The sequence below is a fragment of the Pelmatolapia mariae genome, linkage group LG14 (assembly GCF_036321145.2).
Source record: "Pelmatolapia mariae isolate MD_Pm_ZW linkage group LG14, Pm_UMD_F_2, whole genome shotgun sequence".
NCBI lineage: Eukaryota > Metazoa > Chordata > Actinopteri > Cichliformes > Cichlidae > Pelmatolapia > Pelmatolapia mariae.
Window position 1 is genome coordinate 4,109,459 of NC_086239.1, and position 11,127 is coordinate 4,120,585.

The 11,127-nt window shown below is 40.1% G+C and overlaps 1 protein-coding gene across 3 annotated transcripts in view; it reads right to left on the bottom strand.

Annotated features, from left to right (window-relative positions):
* Nucleotides 1-4,611, bottom strand: part of sez6b (seizure related 6 homolog b) — a 244,389-nt gene extending 239,778 nt beyond the window's left edge. For 2 of the 3 annotated variants that reach the window (XM_063494444.1, XM_063494443.1), the window contains exon 1: nucleotides 4,201-4,608. In XM_063494444.1, coding sequence (XP_063350514.1) covers nucleotides 4,201-4,276 — 76 coding nt within the window. In that variant the 5' untranslated portion in view covers nucleotides 4,277-4,608. Of the gene's footprint in view, nucleotides 1-4,200 lie in introns of all 3 variants that reach the window. The other variant, XM_063494445.1, reaches the window with a different exon arrangement.
* Between the last annotated feature and the right edge of the window lie 6,516 nt (nucleotides 4,612-11,127).

The window sequence follows — 11,127 nt, forward strand, 5'->3', positions numbered from 1 at the left end:
CATATACTGGTGCGTGCAGAATAAACTGATGTTGAAAAGGATTGGTCATGGAGTCTGTTAGTAGTTTCTGGGTTGCACCTTTTTTGCCACTTGTTAGAGTTCACATTTTCATTAACTATGTTTTTTATTCTTTATTGGTTGTTCCTATTTGTACTGAATTACTTAAAATTGGAATAATTATCATTAGGCAAGATTAAAGTTATAGTTATCACTTTATAATGAGCAGTTAATAAGTAGTAAACTGAGTTAAGCTTGAATTAATAGTCATTTACTGTTAACTAACAATGACTAACAATCCCCTGGATAGTCATTGTAAAGTTGTGGTTCAAACAGTTCAAATTCACTTGTTCACACCCGAATCATAAAACGCTGTGTTCACAAAAGAGGATGCTTGGGACAGGGTCAGATGGTGGGAGATGATCAGCTGTGGTGAACCGTCCCAGCTGGACGAAAAGGAAGAAGAACAAGAACAAGAAAATATAAAACGTTGTGTGTGCAGATGTCAACAGAATATAACTGTCAACTTATTTTTGGCTCAGAGTTTGACTGCATTTTGGTTTAGTATATAAAAAAGGAACAATACAGAGCGAATAAAATTGGGATTTTGTTGAGTCATTCTGTACATCACAGTGAACATCGTGTCTGCCTTTATGCCTGTTGACACTGTTTTGTAGTTGTTAATGCAGAGTAATTTGAAACTTGTGCTGTATTAACAATGGAAACACGAGCAACCCTAAGAAGTTAACAGCCTAAAAAAATTGATTTCCAGACCATAGAGACATAAATAGAAACAGATACCTAAAAAAGACACAAAAAAATGTATGTTATGCTTTGGTCGTACTGATGTTGAAGTATTTTGGATTTGTAATAACAGGAATGTAACACACACCACTGGATTTTGTTTTGTAAACAGAACTTGGTGCTAACACAGTCCTGCAAAGAAAATGCCTGCCTTCCAGAAAAATGAAAGGTCAAGGTCAACTACAAGCATGATCCCTGAAGCCAGCAGTGAACCAAAAAAAGACAGACTTTACAACCTCTGCTATTCTGCTTTCCAAAAAGACACGAGGTTTATTTCATGCAAGGCTTATTTTATGCCATTAAAGCTTGCTGAGAGCACACCGTTTTGTGCATCAGTGACAGTGAAGAGCTTTGAATAGTAAGAAGTGGCAGCAAAAACAAAGCGTCTGCAGGGTCCTGGCACTTCCGATTATAGGCTAATCAGAAGCCAGGGTCAAGGATAGCAATTACTAACATAAAGTATCACCTCCCTTGGGTGACACTTGTCTATTAGATCAAGAGTAGCATCTCATAAAGCCGATTCATTAATTTAGTGGTGAAGAGGGAAGTAAAATGGACAGTACTATACAAGCACAAAACATGAAATGTTACATGTTTGAATATTATGTATATTACAAAAGCAGGCCAATCGATTGGTTAAAAAAATGTTAATACCGAAACACACAAGTGCCACATCTCCTTGAATCTTAAGCTTTACAACTTTTTTAAGACCACTTGCAGCTAGATTGTTACAAATTATGCATTAAACTAAGCATTCTTCAAACCTACTGGGATATCAAACAGCATCTCTACTTTTTTATCTTTTTCGTCACAAGCTACCTCGGGACGCAAGATTGAGCACTACACCAAAAAAGAGCAAATTTAAGCTTGACCATTACCAAATAAGCATTCTATATATTAAAAGGCTAAAAAAAACAGAATTTTGAAAAAGCTGTTTACAAATTAAAAGCCCAAAAATCCCCACTCATTGTTTCTAATTTAGACACAAAGCAACCAAGGTCAGGTGAAGTATCTTTGCATGAGACACTTTGTGTTATACTAAATTTTTACACACTCAGAATAAAACTTTGTTTTTATCCAGGTTTTCACTGTTCACTTCCACAGCTTTTGATTACCTGAAAACTAGTCAACATGACTGCCAGCAATGTAATTCAATAAAGAGATTTTTGATTAGTCAATATCAGATATATGAGCATAATTATCAGCTAGATTATTTTTCAAGAACATTTAAACATAATAATGGTTCCTTTAGGGACTCTTTAGCCCCAGAACAAGTTCCTTGGATGACAAGTTCTGGGGACAAATTAGATGCATATGTCATTCAACCTATTCAATCCAGGTCTGGATCCTGGGTCAGACCAGTCAGTCATGCCAACAACAGGCCATACATTATTTATTCCATGAAACTCCATTGCTTGGGTACACTTCAATATGAATAAGTCACACATCTTTGATGGGTGACTAACTTTACACAAATAATTTACTGTGTCTTTTGTTATGAGATTCGAACCTGTTAAAACTTCAATACTAATGGCTCGGGTCAGAAAGTTTTTCAAATCCCAAACTAATTCTAACAGCTTCAGACTGTTTAGATAAAGTCTTCTCTAATGGACATACTTAAGAGAAGGTGGAACTGAATTTTCTCTGCCTACTTCTTTTTGACCTCAGTCAAAAATGTCAGACAATCAAAACATTAAAATCACTGATGACTTAGATCAGTAATCTTGTTGCACATCCTCCACTCCAGTAGCATTCGCAATCATCAGCGACATCTTACAGCCACAGAACAAAAACTCCTCAGGAATAGCACCTCAACAGGTCCCATGTTCATGACGTATTGTAGGGGAAAAAACAATAACACAAAATGAAAGAAAACAAAAAACTGTAACATAAGTCTCTTCTCCTTCATGTCAGCCCAAAAGTGTATACAGCACTACAGAAGTTATTAATCTTCTATCTTGAAGTAACTCTACAAAAAATACGAATTTTATGAGTTTTGACATTTGACATTGACAGAGAAAAATATGTATTTGAGCCTTTAATCTGTGTGAAGATATCCACCAACATTTTCTGAAACATATTTATATTTTCAGCAACTTAATAGCTTACCTTTTTACCCTTAGAACTGTGAATTTTTAGTGTACACTAGCAGTGCAGTACAGTCAAAAACACACTTGGACTATATTTCATTTTGCTGTGGAAACACAAACATACTAAGACTAATTATGTAGTGTGAAATTAGTACACGGCTCTGCTAATGGAAGTGTGTATGGTGACAGTAGCAGCAGTCTAACAGGGAACAGTTTAACTTTGTGACATCAAATTCCTAGATGAAACTCAAACCAAATGGCACACTGAGCAGTTCATTCTAGCTATGTCATGATGAATCCTCTACTCTACTTACTTATTCAGTAAGTTACACTTCTAACATATCACAATATAGATCTAAAAAACAGGCATCGTCCGAAATGCATAAGCATCAATCATCACCTGACTAATCAAAACTGTGGATTCTGCCGGTGTCGGCTGAACCTACACAGACATGTCTAATTAAAAGATGAGTGACAAAGCAGGGGCTTCTCCTCAGATAACTTCTTTACTTCATAGAGTTCTTGTCATCTGTCAAAGAGCCATGTATGATATCTATGATATGATAACAGTTTTAATGCTTAGACTAGGCAGTGTTGATAAGTCAATTCTTAGGTATCGGGCTAGGGATTCAGAAAATATTAGGCGAAATGTCGCCTAGCCTCTATCCGGGGAGACGTCTAACACCATCCATGCTTTGTTGCCCTCTGTGTTTTGTTGGGAAATATGAAAAATGTAGGAAAGCTGTAAAGCCATTCCTCTGTTATGATAAGAGCACTGAGAAAGATGCGATCTTTCTTTGTTGTTTATTAATGTATACACTTTATTTTTAATGTATTTGTTGTAATTAGTTAGTAATGTTGAGGATGGAAAATTGCATTTTTATCCGCCCGCTTGCCTATGGACTTATAAATGAGTCATATATTAAGTTGTAACGGTTATTAAAGTTTGCTTTCTACTATGTAAAATGCGCCTTGATTGACAACTTTAATAGGCTTTTAAGATTTGTGCTGCTCATGTTTTTATCGGACTGCAATGAAAACAATCAAACCTGAAATTTAGCCACAACCTCTATACGCACTCGTGTCTTCCTCACAATAACCAGTGCGTTTTATTCGTAAGCCGTGTGAGCACATGGAGGAGCTGGAAAACGGTGGAAACGGAAAGCGTCCATTACGAAAATAAGACAAAATCCACCACCCAAGCATCTAATTCTGGAAAGCGAAGTCGAAGGCTGAAAAACCATGTAAGCACTCTGGATAAACACGGGAACAGCTTTTTCGAAATAAAAATAATTTGAACAGTTCTTACCTCTGGCGCCCGTGTCTTTCACCACCGCCACCAGAACAAGCAAGACAGGAAAATAATATCTCATCCCATTCATCATGTTTTCCCGTTTAGCGCTTCTTGAGCCTTGGAATCAGCACTTTCCCTCCGACGGACTGAAGCACAGAGAGCTCCGCCGAACAACGACTACACACACTGCGTGCTCCTTTGGGTGACTTCAGCCCGGTTTTGCTGTCTGAACGTACTCATTGAAGCAGACGACGGGCTGTTATTTTCGTTCCACCAACACGACTACAGACTACAGACTGTACTCTATGCGATGACTGGAGGCTGTAGAGAGCTGCTGTTGCCGTTGCAGCGCTCTGTGTTCTACTTGCTAGGAGACTCCTCTTCAGGGCAGCACTGCCGCCGAGCATTCAGCACTGTGAACAGCTCCTAGCGTCATCCAGTGGAACACAGGAAAAACAGTTGGAGCTCAAAGTTTGGTCTAAAGACAGTAATTTTTTTAAAGGCTAAAAGTGAATTGTGAACGTCTGACGTCAGATCACTGATGATTATGCATACAATTTCTATATTTTTCTATATTTTGTTTTTAGTTTTGTTGCAATTAATGAATACAGTTAATTTATATGCTATCTGATCCTTTGCATTAAGTCCTGCCTTTGGAACCCTAGTGTAGTAAAAAGGTAATATATTACATTCTAAATTGAAATAATGCCAAGAGAAACAATAATGATCAAAAGAAAGAAAATCATTGGAATTTGATAGCTTCTGTGAACATTATTTTTATCTTCTATTGATTCATTTTTTTTCTAAACCCCTCAAGAAGCGTCTAAACTTTTGTGTGTTCAAAGAAGTTCAAAGTGTGAGTACTGAGGTTAGCTAAATGTATCAGTGCAGACGTGTCACTATAGTCTGGGTGTTGGCTCTGTTTTCTAGTTTTTCTATTTTCTGTTTTAGTTTTTTGTTTTTTCATTTTCTGTAAAAAAAAAAAATACACAAGCCTTACATTACTATAATTTCCTTGCACTTATATAAAGTCTATGGACTTCGTTTTTTTTTAGAGGGTCTTGGTTTTCCAACCTTCTTGTTGTCATGGTCTAGCAGTTTCTGCTGGTCGACCGGCCCATGTGCATGTTTTTCTTTGTGTTTTGTTTCTGACTTCCCTCCCCCCGCCTCCTCTCCTATGTGTTTGTGTGTGTTCCACCATGCCAGTTTGTGGGCGTCATCAGGCCGGAGGAGTTTTCCGTTCTGAAGCCAGCCACACCTGTCGCCCATCTACTTCACCAGCTGCCGCTGATCACCTTCGTTAGTGGCCACTACTTAACTTGGTGGATGAGTTTCAGTCGACGCTGGATCGCTGAGATATTGAGTTAGTGAAGCCCCGGGTCTGACCAGAAATATTGCTTTCATGCATTTCATGAATAGACCACTGACCTTCCCGTCTTGTCTTAGCAGGTTTTGGAGAGGAGTGTGTTACAGGAGCGGAGCGATTGTGAAATCGAGTGTTGGAGTTGTTTGCCTGTCATGGACCAAGAGCAGGGAGCAGGAGTCAGGAGCACGTTCACAGAAGCCATGTCATTCAAATAGGCTCCAAACACTTTGTGGCTGCAGCTCAGCTGACCAGCTTCAGTGATGGAGGTGACAGAACTCAATGTCTCCCTCAGAATGCTGTTGAAGTTCTGCAAGAGGTGCGAGTTGAAGATCTCATGGACCAGGGCCTCTGCCAGACATTCCTAGCATACCTTCACAATACATTTAGGCATCCCACGTCTGTCCAGCATCCTCCCCCGTCACCTGATCCAACTCACTGCTGATTGGTGATCAGTTGACAGTTCATCCCTACTCTTCACCTGAGTGTCCAGAACATAACGCTGCAGATCTGATGATACAATTACAAAATCAATCATCGACTTGCAGCCTAGGGTTTACTGGTGGCATATGTCTTTATGGGCACCTTTATGTCCAAACATGGTGTTCATTATGGGCAAACAGTGGTTTAAACAGAAGTCCAGTAACAGAACACCACTCAGGTTGAGATCTGGCAGGCTGCTCCCAATCATGCCCCTCTGTTTCACTGTTGTTGCCCACATGAGCAATGTAAGCCCCCAGAGTCCCTAGGTAGAGCACCCTCAATCTGTTCCCTGAACCAAAGGTGCAGGGAACAAATCCTCTCATCCACCATGAAAAATGTCAATGTACAGGCAGCAAGCCAAATGGATACCAAGATACCCACCCAAGCCCGGTGCCTCTCACCAAGGGCAACTCCAGACTGGGACAGAGTCCAGCCCCTCTCCAGGAGGCTGGTTCCAAAATACAAGCTGTGTGTTGAGGTGAGCCCGACTATATCTAGCCGGTAGCTCATAATGTCACACACTAGCTCAGGCTTCTTTACCACCAGAGAGGTGATGTTCCATGCCCCAATCACTAGTCTCAGTAGCTGGGGATTGGTCCCCAGGGTCTCTACCCTTGGTCGTCACCCGAACCCTACAGTGCCTCCTGTGGGTGGTGAGCCTACAGGAGGGTGAACCCATGTCTCTTCTTCGGGCTGCACCTGCCCAAGCCCCATGGGTTAAGGCCTGGCCACCAGGCATTCTCCCTCGGACCCCCTCCCCAGGCTTGCCTCCAGGGAGGGCTTCAGTAGCCCTATCCCTTGATTTTTGACTCATAAGGGTCACCTGAATCGCTCTTTGTCTGGTCCCTCACCCAGGACCAGGTTGCCATGGGTGACCCAGACATCATAGCCCCTGGGATCGCAGGAATAATTTTAATAGTATAATTTTAAGCTTTATATTATACACTACGTAGATGATCAATTTATACTTTATCATTTGGATGAGATTTAAAACATCTTATGAACATTTATTGTTGTTATATACTTTTAAAAAAGCATAGTAAATGTCTGGAAAACTATGCAAATGTATGTGCTTACTTGGGGTTCCAAGGGTACTTCAGGCCCCTCTTCTGTGGAACTACCTCCCAGTTTGGATTTGTGAGACAGTCACCCTCTCTACTTTTAAGATTAGGCTTGAAACCTTCCTTTTTGATAAAGCATATAGTTAAAGCTGTCTCAGATGACCCTGATTCCTCTCACAATGTTGTAATATGCTGTATTATTTAATTTACTTGAGTGAATTACTGTTCTTACTGTCTTGGAGCAACTGTGACCACATAATTTCCTCTGGCAATAATAAAGTATTGTGATTCTGATGATTGATGATTGTTGGGGTTTTCTTTGTTTTCTCTCTATTATTTTGTGGTCTTTACCTCATAATATAAAGTTCCTTGAGGAAACTGTTGTCATGATTTAACGCTATATAAATGAATTGAATTGAAATAAATTGAACTGAACTGTATTCTACATTACATTTATCTATAGGATCAATGTAATATAGAATACATCACCATATCGAATCATCCACCCGTGACTTTAAAGATAAAGATCTGACTGAGTAAACAAGTTAAATGATGGAGATTAAATCTATCACTGTTAAATGATGAGGTAATTAAAGAAGAAACACAAAGATTTCATCAATTGTATTGTGTCAAATGATAATGACAATGTTTCTTTATCTATACTATGCGAGGGGCCAAAATAATGATGAGGGGTAATATTATTGTCACTTCCTCAGATTGAAAAAACAAAGGCTACCTCAACAACATAAATCAGAGAGACAAGTTAAGAGATTAGACCTGCTAATCAGAAGGTTGGTGGTTCAATCCCAGAATACGTGAGAAATGTCCTTGGGAAAGATATTAACCCCAAGTTGCTTTCTGATGCATCCATTGGAGTGTGAATGTTAAATAGAAAGCACTTATATGAAAAGCATACAAAAAATAAATGGGAGAATGAGGCAAGTTGCATAATGTTAGAGTAGAAAAGCGCTATATAAGAACCAGTCTATTTACAAAAACCCCCAACTGGTGAATCCTTAACTATTACAGTGATGTGTCGGGATACAAAGTCCACACAGATATATCTGAAGCTATGATGACAGTTGGTGACTTGCCTTTCTGGCTTTCTCTTTCAGAAGACCCAAGCAGGGATTTTGTTGTATGGGACACCAACACAACTATATTCTTTTTGATCTGACAGACTGGTCCATCTTCGAACAGCAGGGCCTGGAGACCTTCACTCAGTTACAGTAGATTAAGTGCTATGTAAAGAATGTGACGGTGACCAAACCATCTGGATTTTCCTAAGCAAAACCCTATGATGAGTGATATAAAGGCTCTGACTTACTCAGCCTTTAGAAGTCAGTTCAATTCAATTCAATTTTATTTATATAACACCAAATCACAGCTGCCTCAATGTGCTTTATATTGTAAGGGAGAGACCCTAGAATAATGCAAAGAAATCAAAGAAAACCCCAACAATCATGTGAACCCCTAAGCACTTTATTAACAGCTCATGGCCCAAGATCCCACCTCAGCTGGCGAGGCCATCCCTCACATTCATTGCGCTTTGTGGTTTCATTAGACCTTTTAACTCATGCCTGCATTAAACTCTTTGGTTCATTTTTGTCACAGAGGATTGTACAACAGTATATTTAATAATTTCTTTTCATACTGGAAACAAACTGCTTTAAAAACGTGTCCTTGTCCAGGGTCATTTGACCCAGTGTTTTGTGTTTTCTTGCATTTTTTGTAATTTTGTATTATTATTCATGTTTAAGTCCACTGTGTCAGTCTGGAGTTATTCTATACAATCCCTTGAACAAAAACTACCCCTTGTATCTTCCCCTTCCCCCTCTATTTAGTGCTCCCAGTATAGTTCGAGTTATTTTCCCAGTTTTGGCTTTGTATCGCTTTTTCGTTCTCAGCAATAAAGCTGTATTTTGAGTTCACGTTTCGCCTAAGTGAGTTTGTGTTTGGGAACTATCCTGCCTGCACACAGCCAGCTCATGACAAAAGCAGAGAGAGACAGGCTCAAAGTGGTCAAAGAAAGCCAAACAGGAAGTTGAGATTGTCAGATCATAAGAGGGTGGTAAAAAGAGAGCCCTAGCGCTTAATTTTCAAAAAAAAAAAAAAAAGCGAGCTGGAGCTCAGTGTGTTAGAAAGAACAGGGGGGTTGTGAGGGTTAGAGACAATGACACCAGAGAAAAATTTTGACCTAGCAGTGTAACACAAGCCGGTGTTGGTTCTCCCCAGCAGGACACACACACACACACACACAAACACTCCTTATTTATAGGTTAGATTTCCAAGGTGTAATAGGGTTTCTCTCATTATGAGGGTGACTGCTCTTTCGCAGCTGTCTGCTCTCAGCTCTCCTCCCCTTCTCAGTAGTGTGTTCATCAAATAGGGGAGGCATGATCCCATGATGGCCTCCGACTGCCAGCCTCCCCTTGCTCTGCCCTCTGAACCCACTGCACCACCCTTCCTCTGCAGCTGAGACCACACCCCGTCAGAAGCAGTTTCACATCTATACCCTCACAAACTTTTTCTCAACATTTCAAAAGAAACCTGCAACCTGTCCTATTTCCACCTCTGTTCAGCCCTCCTGCACCCCCTTCAAATGGGCCTTGTACTGCCATTTAATCATGGCTCTGACCTGGGTTTTGGTTGCCTGATTTTTAATAGAGCCACAGACGCCAGAACAGTTAGACTAAAAGAACGCAATTGAAGTGTTAGCTCTTGAGTAGTGGAGGAAGTCACTTCATAGTTAAAGATAGCACAGAACTGAACAGCAGTGGAAGGCTTAAGAGCATGGCCATGCAGTGCCATGCAGGAGTGCACAGTTTAGCAGGTTGACAGAGATGAACAAAACCATTGAAGAGAGGCATATGGTCTGAAACCACTGATTCATCAAGTTCGAAATTGAGAACATATTTTGAAACCAAATGATACAAAGTGTGGCCATATTACAGAGTGGCTTCTTGTAATATTGAAATTTTTTAAATTTCAATTAAAATTTAAAACAGGTGCTAACTCTCCACCATGACCTGAGGATTGCGGGGAATTAAAATACAAGCAGTCTCACAGCAACAGCTCAACATAGGGGCTGGACTCATCGGGAGATATCCAGGTTTGTATGATACAGAGTAAATCCAGTCCATGCAAGATCAATACATCAGTCACAAAGTTTTGTTTGTGACTGATCTGGCATTGACCAGGCCTGGTCCAAAACAGTAATGGCGAGGGGAGCCCGCACCAAAGGCTTCAAGTTTAGGAAATTTGCTCCTTGCCGGCACAAGTGAAGTGGGCCAGGGCACGAAGATGGAATCACTTGATCAAAGCTAACAACACATACCAGCCAGGAGTCCACGGCATTCAGAGAGTGCCAAGAAGCAAATAGGTGCGGAGCTGATTCCTTTTGGGCCAGGAAAGTGGGCTAAACAGGCCTTTAGTTTCACTATACACCCACCTCGCCTACTCCATGGTTTGTAATGCTTCCTCCAACAAGATATCCCTTGCATTGTGTAATGTAAACAGAACTGGTTCTAGTATGGAAAGGTGTGGAAATCCATAATTAATCTTAGTACCTGAAGGGGTCTTTCTATTTACATCAACAAATTTGAGTCTATTAGATAGATATGATTAAAGCGCCGTACCCTAAACATCTACAGCATGCATAGCTGTAATAGAATATTATGGTCAACAGTATCCAACGCTGCACTGAGGTCTAGCAGGACAAGCACAGAGAGGCCATTAGAACATCATTTTGTAACTTTCACTAAAGCTGTTTCTGTACTGTGATGAGTTCTGAAACCTGACTGAAAATCTTCATATAGACCATTCTTCTGTACATGATCAGTTAGCTGTTTGACAACTACTCTTTCAAGAATGTTTGCGATAAAGGTATTGGTTTTATACAATAGATTGGCCTACAATTAGTGAAGACAGCTGGGTCAAGTGATGGCTTTTTAATCAGTGGTTTAAATACTGCCAACTGGAAGGTCTGTGGTACATAGCCAATTATTGATTGTTTTTATCACATAAGAATGGGGT